Raw genomic sequence first — 21772 nt, 5'->3', positions numbered from 1 at the left:
TCCAATTATTTCCTTAAAAGCCATGGGGGAAAATCCCTGGAATTCACTAAATCCACCAAAATGATTAATTTTATGATTTTACATGCAACTGCCAGAATGTGAGATAATGAGCATCACGATTAAACCAATCAGTCTTTGCACAGGATGCAGCCACAATGAGGCTCCGTTAATCCCCATGTTTCTGCTCCATGTTGCAACAAACACCTGTCTAAATGCTGCAGAAGAGAGAAAGCCTCATTTAGCAGTGAGTGTTAATCCTCTCTATAACAGAGCTGAGCTTAAATCAGTCATCGGTCGAGATAATTGAACCTCAGGAGGTGATGAAGAAACAGTTAAACAGCATGAAGAGCTGCAGAGGGAGAGCTGCTGGTAAAAACGCTGCTGAGAGTTCCCAGTAAATCACTTTTACTAAATAAATATAGTGACGCTCATCAGCTAATTTTGTTCCTTTCTGTTATCTTGAAGCTCTGATTTAAACATGCATACTGGTAATTATTTATCTCCTTTTGTACCAGTGTGTATCCAAATGCAATGGGCTCTCATTCCTTAAATTATCATGCTTGAATTATTTACAAATACTGTGAGGTAAGGCAAGAAAAATTACTATGGACATAGTTAGAAGCATCAGGACCACCAGGGGTCTCTATTTAAAGTCCCTGTAAAGTGATAAAAAAAAATCTTTAGTTTAGGTTTGTTGTATGACAGGCCACTGTGTTATCAACCACCAGGCCAAATTTCAGTCATTAAAAACATCTCTAAGTTTATAAAATTAAGCTTAAAATCATGAAAAATGAGGCAGTAAAATCTGGCCTAGGATGGTATGGACGGGTCTGTTGAATGAGCCGAAGCCACGCCCACTCACGAGAAATACAATCCTCTCAGATTTAAAAATGCTACTGATTAGAGCTCAGCAGAGGAAGATGTTGGGGTTAAATTTACTGTTTTCTGGCACAAATCTCTCTGTTATGATGCGTTTAATGACCCGTAGGCCACTGTGGCTGATAGATTTGGGAAATTTACCTCACAGTGAACAAAAACACAGCATGTAACTGGCTGCCAACTTTCAATGAAGGCAGTGACATCAGCTAACAACTGACTATACTGAGATGAACTACTCTGTGATTTTATATCGTTGTAGCATAAAGGGGGCAGGGTCATCCCCCATCAAGACTAAACCTAACCCTGTGCAAATTAAACCCAGCCAGGAAAGAGGTGAACAACTTTCTAATGGTCTAAATAAAAAATTCAATCTCACATAAACCTCAGTGTTTTCACATGTTTACAGCAACCTTATTCCAACATATCTAGTGTGTTAAGACACAAACTTTGGATTTCACTTTACAGGGACTTTAAAACTCTCAGGTAAACTTACTAATGAGTGTACTGATTTTCATAAAGAACATATAATTTTTATATGATTACTTTAATTATATAGGACAGCTTTACAGAGAAATGTGTACAATACATGCACCGTACATGAGCTAGGATCAGTATTTGAACCAGTGACCAGTTCACCTGCTCTTCTAGCAGAGGTAAATAAATGTTAATCTACTGGGGTGAAATAAAACACCCAAATTAGGGGTGCACCGATCGATCGGCCAAAATCGGTATCGGCGCCAATTTCCTTAATTTTAGGAGATCGGCGATTGACCGATCCTTGAAAATAAGATCGTTGGATAAGATCGGTTTCATATGCCTCTACCTACTAAAATGTGAAAAACGAAAGACTAAAGGAACTGATACAATTTAGTAGTTTGGACAGCAATGCTTTAAACTTTTCATTTATATTTGAGAAAACTACCTCATGTGCAGTGAAAACAACAAGTTTGTGTTGTTTCACGGGTATTGTTCAATGTTATTCAATAAAATAAGATTGGAACATTGAAGGTGTATGCTGTCAGTTATAAAAAAATCGGTATCGGCCAAAATCAGAATCAGCAGGTCAGGCTTTTAAAAGATCGGTGATCGGCCAGAAAATAGCAATCGGTGCACCCCTAACCCGAATAACCATGGAAAATGGGTCTTAGGTAAGTATTATCTGATGGCGTTTCCTGTGTTAAAGAACCAGGAAGGTGTGGTGAAATATCTCAGTTATATTCAAATAAAGATGTCTAATTTACATTAATATTTAATCCCATCAATCTCAGTGAATAATTCCCCAGATGTGCCTTTTATAAAAACACATTTTCAACTAAATGGCAGTTTTTTGTACATTCATGAGTTTGTTATCAAGATTTTATTTCATTTTCATTTATTTATTTTGCTATAATATTTGTTAAACTTTGTTTTTCTTCCTCTAACATTTCGTAAATATATTTTTTTGGGCTTTTTATGCCTTTATTTATAGAGAGGAGGCCAGTGGATAGAGTCAGAAATAGGGAGGAGAGAGTGGGGGTGAGTCATGTGGGAAAGGAGCCACAGGCTGGACTTGAACCACAGCCGCCGTGTACATGGGGTGTGACCTAACCACCAGGTCATCTGAGCACCCCTCTTACTTCTTTGTTTTTCTTAAGATTTATTTTCGGCCTTTTTTCTTTATTTGAGGGATAGGACAGTAGATAGAGTTGGAAACAGGGTTAAAAGAGTGGGGACTGACATGCTGGAAAAGAGCCACAGAAACTTTAACCCTGCAGGCCTCCATGTACATGGGGCGACTAAACCACTACACCAGTGGTCATCAACTGCAGTTGTGCAAGGGCCAGATTTTGTCTTGACTGGTGCTGTGTAGGTCAGACCATCAAATAAGCTACAATAAACTAAAACCTTTGATCTCTCAACTATCTGTAACTATCTATGTCTATTATTAATGATTATTTATAAGTATTGGTGTTTCCTTTAAATTGATTGCCACATATCTAGTTCCTCTTTAAACTCTAAAATTTTATCTTTCCACAACCAGCATCATGCCCTTTTTGCACCCTTCTTATTGACAGGTTTGTTGGCAGGTTCAGTCTTTAATGGATGAAACTTTACTGGGAAGCCTGAGGACTGGTTTATTCTCAGGGGATGGAGTTTCTCCAGTCACAGCAGAGTTTTTTATTCTCACACGTCCAAAACTCACCGTGTGCGTGCCGAGTCCATGTCCAGGACGAGCTTGGCTAAATGTTTCCTTTGTTTCTGGATGTTTGGGATCTCCACCTGAAGGAGCAGAGCAGACAGCAGTTTGTTGTTTGTTGGTGTGAAAGAGGACGGGACACAGATGCAGCATTGTCAGAGTCTGCACACCTGGTCCAGGTAAACTCAGCTCTCTACCTGCCTGTCTCATGGAGATTAGTTTACTCTGAAACGTGGACAGAGAGATTAGAGTGCTGGGTTTGCTGAGCAGCAGAGAATAGGCCAGAAATCTCTGATGTCTCTACTAAAAATCATTTTTTTGTCTCTGCACTGCCAGGTAACACTTTAATGTTTTTCGTTGCACTTTGCACAAATGTCCACTCATAGGTCAAAGGTTATTTGGCCTCATGTTCATCCCTTACTTGTGATTGCAAAGACTAAAAATGTTTTGAGGGATTTTCTTCTACCCTTACATAAGGAGCACAAGTCCACGACTCCCACCGTGTTGTTTCTTACCTCTGCGAGGTCGTACAGAGGCTCCACCACGTCTCTGTCGATGGTGAGCTCGAACAGGATGAGCTCCTGAGCGAGTCGCTCCTGCGTCTCTCCACAGAGCTTTAACATTTTCCTGCAGCAGAAAACAGAACAGAAACTCATGAGAGAGCAGACAGAGGGGACAATTACGTCAACGGCGTGTAACATGGAGTGAAATCCTCGCCTCTGAGGAGGCAACAGCTTTCTGAATAATACAATCCACCTCTGGTCTCAGTCATACTCATGAACTTTAAACAACACAGATGTCAATACATGAAGTGGAGAGCTACAGCAGTGAGGTGATGTAATGTGCTGTAATTTAGTGCTAGAGTGAGGATAAACAGCCATTAATATGCTGCAGCTCAGCATCAACACCAACATACAAAAACATGGTTTTATCTTTACAGAAATAGTTGTGTTTGCACAGGAGAACAGCAGTGACAAATTGTTCTGACATGTTTGCACACTGTACGGTAACAGGAAGTGAAAAAGAAGAGGAAAAGGAACAACAGTCTGTGTTTATATTAAAGCAGCAATGGGAAATACTGCAAAGCAGAGATGCACCGATTAAAAACAGGGCTGAAGCCAAAATGGAACTAATGCAAATTTTTTTTATACTTCGTCTGGAGATGTGTGTGTGTGTGTGTGTGTGTGGGGGCTCCTGGTGCCCTCTTGTTTGAAAAAGTGCTGCAAAAGGATGCCTTTATGATAGATTAAGTTCCCAGTATGTGGACAAAATTTGAAAAAGTGCCCTCTATACTAGTGGTTCCCAAAGTAGGGGTCTTGAGAGACTAAAAGGGGGTTGCAGGATGCTTTCCATGATGCAAAGAGAAATTTCATATGATTTAAAATCGTTAATTTTATCTATTTATTTCAAAAATGCTGTTAAAATGAGCTCAAATCAAAATTGAAGCATAGTTTTAAAGTGAGATTAGTGCTTTAAATGCAAGTAAAAGCTAGAAAAATTAACTAAAATCCAAGTTTTGTACATGACACTTTGTGCAATATTGTTTGCTTTAACCCCCTCAAGAGAAGATGAGGGTCCCTGATGTCTGAGACCGGTTTTTGGGGGTCACAGGCTGAAAAGTTTGGGAACCCCAGCTCTATATTGCATGTCCAATAGCTGAGAAATTACAATAAGTTCCTGGGTTAATTTTCAGTGACATGCCCCCAGTGGATCTCTTTGAAATTAATCTTTAAATAGTTTAGAATTTCTTATCTGTTTTACAGTGGTGTAGTTGGTTTATTCACATAAAATGAATCGCAAATTAGATTAAATTGCAATATAGCCTGCTGCAATTGATAAATTGCAGAAGTTGCAAGATTTTTTTAAAGTTTGAAATGTGTCAAAATACCTGTTTGATAAATTTATTCAGCAGCAGCAGAGATTTAATACACATTATGCAAACATTCAAGTGTCAACAAAGCAGCCAATTTAAATATGACATTCCTCTCACTAACCCCTGCTTGCATCAACACTGATGCACCACACTGCTGCTGCCACCAAAGCTTCACCTCCTCCACCCCAGCCTCCTCCTTTACAGCATAAAGCTTGTTGCACTCTCATATTCAGATTCATGCTACTGCTTCTGAAATCATTTCATTGTTTTCAATGCACGTTTCATAAATGTATCTGTCCATATGGGGGTTTGATTTATTGCTTGAATTTGTTGAAAAATACATAAGATGAGGAATCTAAAAATAATCGCATATTAAATTGCAATTGTAATACTGGGGGAAAAACGCAATTAGATTATTTTTTAAAATCTTTCAGCCCTAATCTTAACTATGTTACTTAGTGTTTTACTATAAATGACCCCACCACATAAAGCAGGTGCCCTTTTAACTATTACTGCCCCGCCCCTTCTCTTGTTTGACCATAAAAACATCAGTTGGTTTAACAGGTCAGTTCTTCCGCCCGATAATAAACCTCCTTCTTACATCAGCAGCTGTGATCATCGATGGCAAATTTCAGTAATCCATCAAACATGCACCCTTTCCAGCTTTTGCAAGTTTTCAGGCAAAGAAATTAGAAATAAATAAATGTATGTATTATCATCGGGGCTGTCAGGATTATTGCATTGACCATGATTAATTAACTGATTTTCTTTTCTAATTTAGCACTGTGGCCAAACTACTGCAGCTACTCTCTGCACAGTGATAAATAAGTCAACTCCACACATGCAGCAGCCACAGCCAAAGGTGTCAGGGTTTTGGATCTCTGGACACAGTCTTGGTTTTGTCAGCATGTTCAGTGAGTTTAACCACCATAATCAGGCTTCAGAGGATAGCTTCAGCAACCATTGGGTTTCAACACTCTTTCTTTATATAGTCTACAGATAAACTTCATCCATCAGCATTTGTAGACCTCATGGAGAATCAGTAAAGATTTGCTGGATCATAAACACTTGTCTAAGTTGTAGGAGAAAAACACAGAAAAGTCAGAGAGAGTTTGTGTTTATGTGTGCTTACCCTAGCAGAGACTCGTCCCCCAGCACTGCAGCCCCCTCCACCATACATTGTGCGAGCGTCGTCAGAGGAAGCTTCTTCTGCACGGAAACACAAAAATCAATCTAGGGATCTGATCGAAACAGGAATTAAAGATACACAGATGCAGACGTGCTACAGCTCAGACATAAATTCAGAAGACCCGAAGGAGAAATACATCCCTGCAAAATCTTTAATTTGTTTTCCCATCAGTCTGATCAGAGAGATTCTTTGTAATTAAGCTCCTAAGTTATTATCACTTTTTTGTAATTAATCAGATATCCTCTCATTTCTCCTCCAGCAGTGGGATCAACTCTGAAAATTTGGTAAAACAGTGATTTTAGTTTGGATTCATTACAGATGTAAACTGTTGCTTTATATGAAGAATGGCAGAGCACAGTGCCACTGTAAGAAAGTCAAAGTTACCAACTATGCAAGCACAACTATGAAACTTTATTATAGGTAAAGGTTAACATCAGACATCTTTAGATGCACAGCAAAAGAAATAAATTAGAAGATTTAAAAACATAGAGAAGGACAACAGGTTGTGTGAATTATAAACTATTCTGGCTATTAACATTTTTTAAAAATCGCAATTTACTGCTGAATTTTTTAAGTTGATCATGACTAATTATATTTTAAATTGCATGTTTAAAAATCAAGTTTTGCTTTTCATATTTTGCTTTTCATCAAATTTTGAAACCAACATTGACCATGTGAAACAATTCTTCCCAGTGTGTTGATTAGTGAGACAGTTTCAAAGCACCTATTAGGTCAAATACACTTTTTAACACTGTTTTACTTTAAAAAATATGCAGGAGTGCATGTACAAAATGACTCACTGAAGTCAAATGGAAAATATGAGTTTGTAATGAAAAGAAAACTGGAGGCGCATTTGTTGTGCCTTTCTATGCACATCAGGAGCAATGCACTTTTCCATCCATCCATCCATCTACTTTTAATACTGCTATCCTGTTAGGGGCCACGAGCGGCAGGAGCCTATCATTGGGCGAGAGGTGGGCTACAACCTGGACTGGTTGCCAGTCAATTAATCCAACAAGCAGGTGTTTGGTGGTGGGAGGAAGCCACAGTATCTGACAAGAACATGCAATATCCACACAGAAAGGCCCTGGCCGGGAAGCGAACCAGGAGCCTTCTTGCTATGAGGTAACAGCGCTAAACCCTGCACAAGACTCTGTTTTTAATGAGAGTGAACTCCTGTCAGACATGTTCCCGGTGCGTGTTGGCCTCCGCCAGCATTGCCCTTGCCTCTGTCTGCCTAAAACTCTTCTACCATCAGCAACATGTGTTTTAACTGGCCAGATGTGTGCTCATTAGAGCAAAAAAACATCAAACATGGTTTGAAAAATTAATAATTTTCACACGGATAAATTACACTGCTGGTGTGAAAGCTTGCACTGATGAGTTGCATGCTTGAGAAAAAAAGTTATTTGCATGAAATAAACGTGTTTGGTGTGCATGGGGCCTTTAAAGTGGAGGGTACATTAGTGAAATGATGGTGACCCGTTTCCCCATTCACCACCATTCATTTAGGAGCTGGCAGTTAACACTAACAGCCCAGTAAATCATTCAGATTAGGCAGTGCTGACAACAACTCCTCCAATATTTTTACCTCAAACAGATGGATTTCATGTTGCCAAAGCATGTTGGCCTGTTTTGGAGTGAGATATTCTTCCACATTAGACAACAACAAAATAAAAACATGAATAAATATCTCATATGTTCTTTTTGTTTTCTCTCACCGATGGTGATCTGACGGACTTCTTCTCCACGTCCACACCCTGCTGGCCCTGCAGACAGGCGGTCAGCTTCTTGTGTGTGCTGTGAGAAACCTGCTTGACCAGCTCCAGACGCTTCTCCACCTGACACAGATGAAATGCACCAAAGTCAGTTTGAGGATGCTCTTATCGACACTAAGGAACAAGCACATTCAGGCTTTATACTGTAAAATGTCTTATGAAAAAACAGACTTAATCTCTCTTATAGCAGACTCAGTTAAACATCTTTTATATCATTAATAAACTGACTCAGAGTAACCACCGTCAGCTATGAAAAAGGCATGAATCCGATCAATTAGTGCACTGAAACAATCACTGAGGACTTTCAGGTTCTCCCTCACAGACGCTCATGTTCAGCGCTCATTAACGTCACCTGAAGGCGGTTCACTAAGCCATTTATAAAAAAGTCATTTCATGCACACACATCAATCAGGACAGACAAAATAAACATGAATCATTACCTGGAGCAGGTCTTCACTTAATACTTCTGTTTTTTCAGCTCTGAAAGAGAAGACAAAGAAATAAAGAGGCTGTTAGTGTTGGAGGGAAATAATTCAATTATATAACTAGTTATCATGGGAGCACATAAACAGACCTCTCCATCACTGGAATAACCTCATTTACTGAACGAACCGGCACATAATAAATAAGAATGCAGTAGCAGCAAGGAGCTAATCATAAAAATAACACTGAGTTTCATTTTCAGCTTCACATACAGGACAAAGTAAGACTGACAGGTGCTTACATGGAACTTAAGAAGACTTTTAGATGCAATAGTCAACCTAGAACAGCTGAAATCTCTGTCCGTCTTTTTACTTTTATCCCCTGTGTACAATTTCTGTTTTGCCTTACTGATAAACTTTCATTTGCAATCTCTTTTTAACCTCATGCAGCAACTCCTGCATGAAAATATCTCTCAGGATTAAAACGACTTTATCTTATCTAATGCCGTCAATCACCTGATAGTCACAGAGGAGACATCCTCACTCCTCCTCTCCCTGAGGTTCACTCGAGATTTTCTGGTCTACTTTTCCTTTTGCTTTTGTACAATTTGGAAAGACCTTTTGGGAGGAAATGTTCAAACATATGGCTCCGCTTTCTCTTTACCAGAATGCTTCATTAAAACACCAACATTACTGCAGATGCTGCACCTATCTGTCAATAAGTCTCTCGCTCTATTTTTCCCTTTCACCAGAGATATACCTGCTGTTTCATCCTTCAGTCACATTAGCGTTCTTATAAATATAGCTGCTTTGTGACCCGTGTTACTGGAGCGACACCACTAGAGGGTGCACTAGAGAGTAAAGGCTAAAACTGCCTGATGTGTGGGATGTAAACTAAAAACATGGCAACACTTGAGGAGGTAACATTAATGCTAAAATCTGAGATCAGATCAGCTCAGGCTAATGACTGGTGGTCTGAGCCCACCATCGACACTCTATTTTAGTGAAATTTTACATGCACGGATGTAGCAAACCCATATGGATATATCACCACATTGTCCTTGCCAATACATGTATTTATACAGATGTTACTGACTGAATATAGCTGCAAATGCTGCAAGTGTACTTATGAAATTCACATTCAATAATAATGTATTTAGCAAAACAGCGCCAACAGGTGGCAGCAGATGCTAAATTACTTGATGCTTCAGATCAAAATCTACCAGCATTGATGAGAAAGTCTGACCACTGTCAGCGAGACTGAAGGTTGTATTATTCCAGAAAGTCGGACACAAGTCATGTAATATGCAAGCTGTGCAAGAATAAGGTAAAACACTGCAGCAACACCAATCTTCATCTACACGTGACAAAACAGCTGTAGTCTAACAACAGCTAGGCTCGTTGCACAAGGCCAGTTAGTGCCTTCATATCAAGCACTGAATGACACTGATAAGTCAAAATTCCCCTCAACTTCCCAAGGGGATCAGAACCTCAAACTATTTTGTGCTTAATTTGTAAAAACGTGAGCTGTACAGCTTTGCTGATAAAGAAAGCTTCAGGCAGCTGATTACAGAGTGAGTCACGCTATTAAATCCCCACTTGCTGGTTCATCACAGAAATTTTATGCAGATTTAAAGCAAAAAGACATGCATGCAAATACAAAAGGACTCAGTAAAGGGAAACACTCTCAATATTATGTATATTCTATATTCTTATTTCTGTCAATAATTGGCTCCTGCTGAAGGTATAACCCTTTAGAAACACTTGAAATAAGTGTTTAAAGGGTTAAGTCATGGCCAAAACAACTAGTTTACATTAACTGTTATTTGATAGGAAAACTGATTTTGTCTATCGCTCTGTTTTTTAGTATGTGATGGGCCTGTGGGTATTCAACAATGGGGCATGAGCTCTGTAACATTAAAGGGGACATATTAGGCAAAAATCCCTTTTTCAAGCTTTTCTAACAAAAATATGTGCCCCTGGCATGTCCACAATCCCCTCAAGTACCAGGAATATCCATTCCCTCCCCACTCTCTTTCTCCACCTTTCAGAAAATGTGTGCTGAAACAAGCCGTTCTCAGATTTTCCCCTCATGATGTCATGTGGGGAGTTAGCCCCGCCCCCAGGTTCAGTTTGCCCTTCCCGCTTGGAAGAAAGTTCCACCCTCCTCTCCAGATCTTCCTCTCAGCTCCATTAGATCTACATCCATTAAGCCACAGCCATTTCCTGAGAGGGGCGGAGTCAGCCAGCTCATTAACATTTAAAGACACAGACACAGAAACAGCTCGTTCTGAACAGGGCTGAAACAGAGGGTTTAGAGACATGCAAAAATCCAATACTGGACTTTAAGCAACAAACTTCACAGGCATGTTTTGGGGACCTCTGAGACCAATCTTAAAGAGGTAAAATATGTCCCCTTTAAGGAATTCAGTTTTGGATCTACAAAAGACGGTACGAGGACACGACCATTGTTAATTTTGGTCATCTCGTGGGATTAACTCAAAATGTTCTGTTACTGAAAATAGAGGAAACAGATCTTTGATGGGGACTATTTTCAGACAATAACACGTGTATACGGTGCAGTAGTGAGTATTTAACATCAGAGCTCTGAGGCTTTGAGGAATTAGATCAGGATTTAACATACACCACACTTGTTAGTAGAATAATTTCACTGTTATTGATTTTCTCCTCTCGTGGGATTTATCGACGAGGGAAATATGGAACACTATCAACCGCTCTCTTAGTAATATCCTGTAAAACCTGCTTTTATTTGATATTTCTCAAACATCTAATCAATTCCTCTCTGAGTAATAAGATCATCAGCTCCTTCAGGCTGTATTTGGTAAAAACCACATCACTGATATCGACTGAGAGTCGGATCTGAACCTGCAGGCCGGCGTACAGAGAGCGAGGTGTGAAAGAAAGAGCGGAGATTGACAGTTTGACTCAAATCAATGTGGACATTAGAACATGAGAGGCTGCGGGGAATGAAAGGTTAATAATAAAGAACAAGATGTTCTCTGGAGAAAGACGTCGCCTGTGGTGTCGTGGCCTTTAGAGAATATTCGCTCTGATCAGATGTGATGGGGAACAGAGAATCTACAAGAAGAGGAGGAAAAATCAGTCTCCTTCAGGAGAGACTTTTGTGAAGCATGGAGAGAAAAGACTGGGTCATAGATAAAGATTTATTAACTGCATTAAGGTTAACACACAGCCTTAAATACAGCAAAACAGTGTTAATTTAACACTGGGGATTCTGCTGTGTATTTTCACTATCATGTTAATTTTTTCCACCTTGCATTGAGCAACTGTGACAAAGAGTAAAGAGACCCATGTAGAGGCAGAACATCTGCACTCTCTCCTTTAGAGCACACCAAACCACAGACAGGAAACACCAAAGCAGTGGACATCTTCACTCATGGTGCAGAAATGTTTAACAATCAGACAAAAATAATCCACCAGGAACATGAACATACTGATCCCAGCAGGGATCAGTGAACAACAGACAGAAGTTATAAGCCAGCACTGAATCTGTCATCTGCCACGGTTTGATTTTAAAAGGAGGATGATGAATAAAATGCAATAATCTGTTAAGTATGCCACAAGTTAAACCAAGATAACAGTGGTGGTAACTCAATACACTCACTGTTAAAAAGCCAGGATTTTAAAAATATCATAGACACTCGACCCAAAGTAAGATCTTCCTGGGAGCAAATTTTGCACTGAAAACTGGCTGCCAGAGTCGTGCATGGCAGTGAGAGAAAAGGAGGCCCAGCAGAAAACAAATGAATCAAAGTTGAAAGCCTGAATGGGTGGACTAGACTGCAGGGTTTTAGCTATGAGCTTTATCTGGTGATTTTGTGTAGGTTTGCTTCACTCCTGATGAGGAAAATAATCATTTTTATAATTAATAATAGTAAACTACAGAGAAAAACATCGGATAACTTTACATTTACCATAAAAAAACTTAAAAGAAGATACAGAAGGTGGAATCATCATACTGGAGTCAGACTGGAGCACTGATGAATTAATGGTTTAAACCACAGGTGTCAAATTCAAGGCCCAGGGGCCAAATCCGGCCTGCTGAACAGTTAAGTCCGGCCTGCAAGATGATCTCATATTTTTGTTATAACTGGCCCATCAGTCTGAGGTCTGCAGATTTCCTCAAGTATAAAAATGTGAACTTATCCTTGATGATTTAAGATGTCCTTAAGTCACAAAATCTGAAAAAAGGAGTGAAAATATTTAGATAAGAAGTCAGGAATGTGGGAATAGAAAATAATTTGTGTTTTAATTTCAAATTTTCAATTTAACATCTCACAATTAGGACTCAAACTTAGGATTTGACTTTTCGAGCATTTCAACTCATAATTTTGACTTCTTATATAATAGTTTGAGCTTTAAGATTCATAATTCTAATTCTAAGTCATATTTTGACCTTTTCAACCAATTATTTTGTATTTTGTCTCATATTTTCAACTCCAAGCTTTGACTTCATAATCCCATAGTTTGACCTTTAGACTCACAATTTAAAATTTAGAATCATATTTTGACTTTTAATTTCATGACCACAAATTTTATTTTATATTTTGACCTTTTAAACTCATAATTTTGACTTCTTTCTAATATATTAGCCATTGAAAAACATTATTTTTCAATTTCATGTTTTGACCTTTTTGAACTAATAAATGTACTTTTTTTCAGATTGTGAGCCTTTAAACTGATCTTTTCAACTTTTTAAATGTCAAAATTGTTTATCATCGCTGCTAAATTTTGTTTAGTTTAGTTTAGTTTAGTTTTTTCATTCTTTTTTTACTGGTGAAAAAAGGTGACCCTGTTAGGCCCTCAGGTTAGACCTGAATCCAGAATCTGGCCCCTGCTGTGATTGAGTTTGACACCCCTGGTTTAAACAGTCATTTAGGAGAGATTTCAAAAAAATATCATAATATTAACCCTTTAAAGGACATTAATTGAAATACTTAGAAATTCAGAATTTATGCCCTAGAACAGCGGTGTCAAACTCAATCACAGCAGGGGCCAGATTCTGGATTCAGGTCTAACCTGAGGGCCTAACAGGGTCACCTTTTCAACCATAAACTGTCAACCTTGTTTCACTTGTAATAAAATATGAAAAAAAAACATAGCACTGATGATAAATGATGACCTTGGCTAATATATTAGAAAGAAGTCAAAATCATGAGTTTAAAAGGTCAATATATAAAATAAAATATGTAATCATGAAATTAAAAGTCAAAATATGATTCCAAATTTTAAATTGTGAGTCTAAAAGGTCAAACTAAGGGATTATGAAGTCAAAGTTTGGAGAAAATATGAGATAAAATACAAAATAACTGGTGAAAAAGGTCAAAATGTGACTTAAAAATTAGAATTATGAATCTTAAAGCTCAAAATATGATATGAGAAGTCAAAATTATGTCAAAATCCTAAATTTGAGTCCTTATTGCAAAATGCTAAATCGAAAATGTAACATTAAAACACAAAAATATTTTTAGTCCTTACTTCCAGATTTTAATGATTTAATAAAGAAGTTCACTTTTTTTTTTCTTTTTTCCAAGATTTATTTGTGGGCATTTTTGTGCCTTATTAGACAGAGGAGGACAGTGGACAGAGTCGGAAACAGGGTCAAGAGTGGGGGAGAGACATGTGGCAAAGGGCCCCAGGCCGGACCTGAACCCAGGCCGCCCACGCACACAGAGAGCGCCCTCAACCACTAGGCCACCTGCTCCCCAAGTTCACATTTTTATACTTGAGGAAATCTGCAGACCTCAATAAACTAGTCTTTGTCACCACTAGTTCACTCTTTAATGTTTTTACAAACTTGTGGTAAGATCTGATGTTACTATAAAGTACTATTATCTTACATTATAACAAGTTATTTGTCAAGAAAACACCCTTAGTGTGGTTGCTCGATGAGTTGGCCATGTGCTTTAATACAGACATCATTTTACAACCCTAATCGGGCATATGTCCAAATATACTTCCTCTATTTTTATGTTAAAATTTCAGTAATTGCTAGAAATCCCTTGTAAATAAAACCTTTTATGACATTTAGCACTACTATTCACCTTCATAATGTGTGAGTTTCATCAAGTTATCTTGGTTAGTTAGGATGCTACGGCCATTTTTTAGGACAAAAAAAGAAGAAAAATTTTTTTAGATGCTCTGTGCCACTCCTGATTGGTCAGATGCTGTGATGTTACTCTCTGTCTTTGACTGATCTCCACTGATTGGCTGAGAAAAATCATTCTGGTTCCACTCAATCACAGAGAGTTGGGAAAAGTTAACTGAAGCTACCATATATGGTTCCTTGCCCTATAAAGGGTTAATTTTGGCCCATATCACCCAGCTCTAGTTTAACACTGAGAATTCCCCACTCTAAGCCTGAATAGCTTCTTTTAACAGAAGTCCCTCCTCTGATCCACAAGACCACGCTCACACTCGGGCCAGCCACACCCTCGCTGTCACACCTCTGTGCCCACCCAGGTATTCAGCTCTAACAGCATGAGAAGCACAGATTTACAGAGAAATCAGCCTGAAAGCATCCTCAGTATCCACACGACTCTGACCCTCCCCCACCTACTCACAAACATGTTTTCATTGATTCCTATCTGTGTTGGTTTTCCTCGCTCCTGTAAACTTCCTCTAAACGGAGAGTGGATCAACAGGTCAGTCCCTGAAGTGAAGTTTTTCAGCCCTGAAGGTTCAAACCTCCAGTTCAACAGGAAAGGAAAGTTGTAAATAACGTACAGTGTGTTCTTCTACTCGGTTTGACCACGTGCTCGTAAAATCAACATTTTATTAAGGAACAAAAGCAACCCTGTCAGAGAGTTTTATACATTTGTTCTGAAGTTTATGTTCTGAATAGTTTAGACCACAATAATTTGACCCTTACTGATCACTTTGATTCACTCTAAAGATTAATAAAATGACTATTTTGCAGCTTATCTCCTGGTAAAGTTCTGCAAAGCATCTTGGCAACAGTAACTTTTCTATTCTAAAAGCCTGTAGTTTCTTGTATTCAAAGTTTTTGGTTTGTTTTTGATCTGATAAATTAGAAAAAATGATGCATTTAGATCATCATTAATATTCTTTATCAATGATTATGGTATTTATTTGTCCTATTATCAACAAACGAATGGTTAAAGTTATACCCACATATCCCTTTAGGATTTAAAACTTTAAAACGTTCAGTTTACAAAAGCTCAAAATTGTATGTTTCAATGGCTTACAGTCTAAAAAGTTTGATTAAATAAACATTAAGTAACTAATAAAGTCAATTTCCAAACCTTTTTTTTTAAGAACGCATGATCCGAAAGTTGTGCAAACAAATATACAAACACGACACTAGTGTGAAGCAAAAGTCAAATGAACTAAAACCCGACAAAGCTGAAGTTAACACGCCTTTAAAGACTCTCAAACTGACAATCCGTATACATAAATCCACTGAGGTCGTCCTAAACTCTCCCTCTACGCAGACGACACACGCCTCTCTGCTGGTCCCTCACACAAACTCTCCCCAGGATAAAAATACCACTGATTCCCCGCTGAGGCTGATTTAGACTTACGGAACCGTGCTGTTTCTGCGTGAGGCTCGAGTCCTGCTGATCTGCAGCTTTTTCCTCCACATCCCCTCCGCTAAAACGAGGGAAACAACCTGCTTTAAGCAGGAGCCCGGCCACAATGAAGAGGAGAAAGTGGAGCAACTATGGGAGGGAGGGAGAGGGCTGGAGGGGGGAGGGCTGAAGGCTGAAGAATGAGACCTGACTATCTGGTCCTTTCACTCTTTCTCTCATCACCCTGAAATCTCCCCGTGATATATTTTCAGCTTTTCAGCAGCTATACCACCAGAGAGAGATTTATAGATGGCATGTTTCTATGTTTTAATTCATAAACACCTCTAGTAAAATATGTTATGTCTGCACTGCACTTTATGCTGATGTTTTCATGACAATTTGTACTTTTATTTCACGGTTTTTAAAGCTAATGAGTGACAACAAAGTGGCTCAATATGTCAGTAATCATCATTTTTAATTATGATTAATCTCAGCATTTCTGCCATTTTTTTAGACAGATTTCTTTAGGCTTTTTATGCGTTTATTTAAAGAGAAGGACAGCCAGAAAGAGAGGTGAGAGATTAGGGGCGAGACACACAGGGAGGGAGCCACAAGCTGAACTTGAACCCAGGTTGCCTGCATATACGGGGCACGGCCTAACTGCCAAGACACCTGCACCCAGATCTCAGCATTTCTACATTTAATCGATAAACCTCACCTTTATGATGCATTTTAAAATTCCTCTATTTTGCATGTAAAAGTGTTCTTGATTCATGGATTTTGAATCGATTGAAACTAAAGATAAGTGACTTACTGTTTGGATGAAGATAAAAAAACAATAAGAAAGTTGTATCATGCAAAAAGAAGCCATGTGTGAACATGATTCAGAATACCACCTTGTTCTCCGAGCCAAAAAAGACTGAGGTGGGGGAGAACAGATAGCCTAGTGGCCTAGGTGCGACCCATGTACGCGGGCGGCCCACGTTTGAATCCGGCCTGTGGCCCCCTTGCCACATGTCTCCCCCCACTCTCTTCCCATTTCCAGCTCTATCCACTGTCCTCCACTATCAAACAAAGGCACAAAAGCCCAAAAATAAAAATAAAAAAAGGACTGAGGAAAAAATGGAAAACTGTTCTGTGGTCAGCTTAAGAAATAAAACAAGTAGAACTTGAAAAAAATGTCAAGTATTGTAAGAAATAAAAAGGTATCTATCTTATCTCTCTGACCAACAGAAGAAGGAGAAAGGAGGTTAAATAAACTGATAAACTCTTACATCGTCCTACTTTAAACTCTCAAACAAAGACGTGGCCGTGGCTGGTCAGAGAGGAAAGAGATGGGGGTTCTCCTCCTGTTTTCAAACTCTACATTCTCAAAAACATCTTCATCCACATGAAAATGCAATAACATAACGTTTCATGCTGTAAAGAGCACGCCATGTCAACTGTAGTCCGTCTTTGATGCTGCAGATGAAGCAGCTCACTCAGAAACAGCAGCAACGTCCTGGACATGTGGGAAATTTTCTCACTGTCTTCTGTAGTCGACATTTCTTTTTTTAAAGACGTCTCACACCAAACAAAAACAGGGTCACATCCAGAACAACCAGCCGTAGCAGTGGGGGTTTCTGTCTTTAAGCTGTTGTACGAAGCAGCAACGTATGTGTAAGCATGTGAAAAGTCCCGTGAGCAACATGAACTAGAGCACGGGTTTGCCCTAAAGAGACGCAACAATGACGTCAAACAGAGTAGAAACTGCAGCACAGTGTGCAGCACAGATCTCTGTTTTCCCTGTGTGCATGGAAATGCTGTAAATGGAGTTTTTAAAATCATCACCCTGGAAGAAGTTATCCAGAAGGTTAGCTCTCGCTGGGCTTACTTGGTGATTTGCATGTCTACTAAAATGCACAGAGAAACCTCCATTTTCAAAACTCTGCTTACATGTGGACCATGCCTTTGTCTGCTGCCACACTAGAAGATTTCACAACTGTTTTTTGGGCCTTTTACGAAGAGTTAAGTCAAGCTTTTGCTAAAACTCTACTGGGCCGTTTAACTCGACTGATTTTTCCCAGTATATAAACATCATGGGAGAATGGTATTAAATTCTATTCATTAAGAACAGGCAGACCCTATCTTCACTCCAGCCTAACCTAAATCTGTCTTTAACCCTCACCATAACTCCAACAGCCTTTAGCCTCCATAAGGACTACTGGTAAGTGATTCGACTAGTCAAGGTCCCTCAGTGTAACGTCAGCCTTGAAAGACCTTTGCTGCTACTCTCTGTGGATATCACACCAGTCTCTCTGACCTCATCTTAACCTCACACTCCTGCAGGACAGGCGCTGCATTCACACGCTCCATCAGAGTAGAGAATAATAACATCTACATGAGCAGCTGGTCATCTAAATGTCTGCAGGTTGAACTGTCATGTCCTCAATTACCAGCAGGAGGCAAGATTCGATAATGCATTGACCACACGTCTCCCTGAGGGAAATGAATGTAATAGCAGCTGAATATCAAAGATTAAGGTAACCGCAGAGCTGCTGGATGAGTCGATGTGAGGATGGCTTTCTGTTAAAGCAGAAGGATGACACAGGTTCCTGGTATTTATCAGAGGTAGAGTGACACAAAGAATGCAGCATTTTGATGCAGATGATGTTCATATTTCAGTCAAAAATGACAAAATGAAAAATGAACAGGTGAACTATAATATTTCCTAGTTTAGTGTTGCATTAAATCTGCATTTTTTTTCTCATTCTGTCTGAGAAACGTCTGTTTTATTTCACCATGTCCTCATGTTTGGCTGTGTTTCAGTTTATCTGAACATGTGAGAAAGGGTCAGCTGTTAACGCTGTTCTGATGTTTCTACTCCAGGGAGTCGGTTCTCGTAACGCTGCGTGAAGACAATCACAGCTGAGGGAGAGAACGGGAAACACACGATGTGTGTTTGGGGAAAAAGAAAGAAATCAGAGCAGACAAACACGCAGGGAGGAGGATTTGATATCACTTATGGTTGCATTTGGCCTCTGACAGGTACGGTGGCCCTGACAGGTCAGTTGCAAAAACATTTCTTTGACACCAAAATTTTTAATGAAACTGACTGTTCCTATGAGGTAAAAAGGCTCAGAAAAAAATCAAATTCATCATAGGGTTGTTGTGTTAGCGGGTTTGTGTGTGAGCCTGTTATGCTGAGTAGAGTGCGGCTAAAGTTAGCAGCTAGCTCTGCTAGCCTTCCTTCCTCTTTGCAGGTAAAAACTGGATTAATGTGATCACTCATTATTTTGATTTAGTAGTTTTATGTGCATATAACCCTAATTAGCTTTCATACAGCTATATTTCCGTTTTCCAGTAAAGCTATACAGCACTGTTCCTATGACATGTTAACCGCTAACTTCTCAGGTCTACATCGGGCGAACAGCCTAGGGAAATTTTTGGCAGGAAGTTGACAGCCATTTGCTGGAGCTGCAGTGGCTATTAGTGGCAGGAGGCTTTATTACAATATTAAAAGACTATTTGATCAGGATTTCAGGCCTGTGTTTATAAAAAAAAAGGTAGATAATTTTCTTAACTGACTCATAAATCTTGTGCCAGCTAGTTTAACTGGCAAACTGTAGGGATACCTGAAAAATATTTTGCATGATGCCAAAAAATTCAAAAACATTCTGCAAAACACAATAAAAAATTTCCAGCCACACAAACATACATATTCTACAAAATGCATTGTAAATTTCCATGATTTTTTTTTTACGAATTGCAAAAACTTCATTGAAACAAACAAACATTTCAAGAAATTTTAAAAAAGTTTTGCAAATACCAAAACTGTAAAATAAATAAAACATCTTACTGAACAAAAAACTGTAATGAAACAAAAAAAAAAACAAAAAAAAAACAAAAAACAAAATGCAAAACAATTTTCAGAATAAAAAAAAATCTGTGAGGTGCAAAAACATTTTTGGAAAAGAAAGAAGAAAATTTGACAAAAAATATGTATAGCGTAAATAAGACAAAAGCACTTCATGAGATGCAAAAACATTTTGCAAAAAATTAAGAAATTTAATTAAAAACTGCAAAAATATATCATTAAACACATAAAACTTTTCATGACTCCAAAAACATTTTAAAAATTGTTGAATTACTTTGTGACCAGAATAACTAAAACATTGGATGAAGAAAAAAAAAAAAACATTTGGCAAACACAAAAACATTTAGCAAATGCAAAATGATTTCATGAAACTCAGAAATATTTCATGAAGCTCTGAAACATTTAATAGAATGCAAAAAAAAAAAAAAAAACTGATTCCAAAAAAAAAAAAAATTCAGCAAAACACATGAAACATTTTGTGAAATGCACTAATATTTCATAAAATGCTAAAACATTTATAAAACAAATAATATTGTTAAATAAAAACAATCTATTTCACCCCAATGCTTTTCTCTTTAAATAAGAAATGTGTTGGCCAATCTAAAATATTTATGCATTTTATTTAATATTTTTCAGCTGACCTTCAGGGCCTCCGTACAAATAAGAAAGAAAAAGAGAAACAGCAGATTTCGGCCAGACTACAATCAAAGATCCTCCATCACCCCTTATCACCCCTAACCAACTCTGACACCTGTGCTCTTCCTCCCTGCAGCTCTCTTGTTAATTTCTGACACATGGAGGGTCGTTAAAGCCGGAAACAAAGCCTCAGCAGCAGATCTGGTACTTTACTGCAGCATCAGCTTCTGTCGTCACTCGCGGGATTCCCACCGGCACAGAGAAGAGAGAGGGAGGAGGCAGCGATGATGAATGCAGGAGGAGAGGAGATGAAATGGGAGAGATAATGGATGTGTGAGAGGGTCTTTGCAGTCAGAGATTTAGAAAGGGAGCTGCAGCGACAGAAGGTGAGATTACAGACTGGTCTGTGCTATAATGACTCAGCTCTCTTTGTTGTTCCTCTCTCTGAACGTCTGGCAGCAGAACAGATACCTTGGATTTTCAAGCTTATAAAAGCTTATAGAAATGCAGTGTTGGGCAGTAAGGTCACCACAGATAGGGGTGTTAGTAGTTTAACTACATTCTCAGAGGCTCTGTGGAAGCTTTGTTCTTCTCTGAATCAAACTGCTTTCCAGACGCTGAGCTGTCCCATTGATCACGTAGCAGCCAAACAAACTACATTTTCTGCACAACAAAGTTTAAAATAGGCAGTGTGATCTTTCAGGGTCTGAGATCAAACTTTTTAGGATGAATATCAGACACCAGACATTCTTCTGGCAGACAGTAAACTTCTACAATAGCCCAGGTGAAGAAGGGGCTTTCCATAAGCATAAGGACTAGCCACTTAAATACAGACCACTACCTTTTTCCTGTTGCTGGTTCATCAGTTTGACTGACAGGCTTTTGGAACCCTGTAACCAGCTACCTTTCACCCAGGCTGACTACTACATAAACTATATGGATGAAAGTATTTGGCCGTTGCCATTTTTCCATAGGCTTCCACTTCCTAGCTGAGTTGCTTTCAGTGTATGAGAGTATGACCTCACACAGCCTCTGGAACTGAACCCTATTTCTAGATGTAAATAGTGCTAAATCGTGCTGTTCCTATAAGATGTTATCAGTGCTGTGAGTTGGTGGTTGTGTACAGTATATCAGGTTGTAGAGCATTGTGGCAACAAGGCAGTTGTCATTCAGGATGACAACAGAGACTACCAGTGATGGGAGGAGGAAGACAGTTTGGACATAGTGTGACTGTGGGCTTCAACTACTGAAAACTGCTCTGAATTATTTGAACTGACTGGTGGTGCAGTAGACAGTTTCAAATATGTCCCATGACTTGGCATGAGTGCTTCCTTCTTCTTTTCTCTGTTTAATCACAGTTAGCAAAGAGCTTTCAGATGTGCTACAACT

The 21772-nt window shown here is 38.8% G+C and overlaps 1 protein-coding gene across 5 annotated transcripts in view; it reads right to left on the bottom strand.

The window, feature by feature from the left end:
- The window catches only part of LOC121527905 (rho GTPase-activating protein 44-like), a 137340-nt gene that overhangs the window by 48814 nt on the left and 66754 nt on the right, over positions 1-21772 (bottom strand). For 4 of the 5 annotated variants that reach the window (XM_041814933.1, XM_041814936.1, XM_041814937.1 and 1 more), the window contains exons 2-6: positions 8336-8375; positions 7839-7958; positions 6061-6137; positions 3571-3682; positions 3062-3138 (exon numbers count right to left, since the gene is read on the bottom strand). In XM_041814933.1, coding sequence (XP_041670867.1) covers positions 3062-3138; positions 3571-3682; positions 6061-6137; positions 7839-7958; positions 8336-8375 — 426 coding nt within the window. The remainder of the gene's footprint in view (positions 1-3061; positions 3139-3570; positions 3683-6060; positions 6138-7838; positions 7959-8335; positions 8376-21772) is intronic. The other variant, XM_041814934.1, reaches the window with a different exon arrangement.

The sequence above is a fragment of the Cheilinus undulatus genome, linkage group 20, assembly GCF_018320785.1.
Source record: "Cheilinus undulatus linkage group 20, ASM1832078v1, whole genome shotgun sequence".
Lineage (NCBI taxonomy): Eukaryota > Metazoa > Chordata > Actinopteri > Labriformes > Labridae > Cheilinus > Cheilinus undulatus.
Note: the sequence above shows the minus strand (reverse complement) of the source record. Positions and strands in the feature narration are given on the sequence as shown.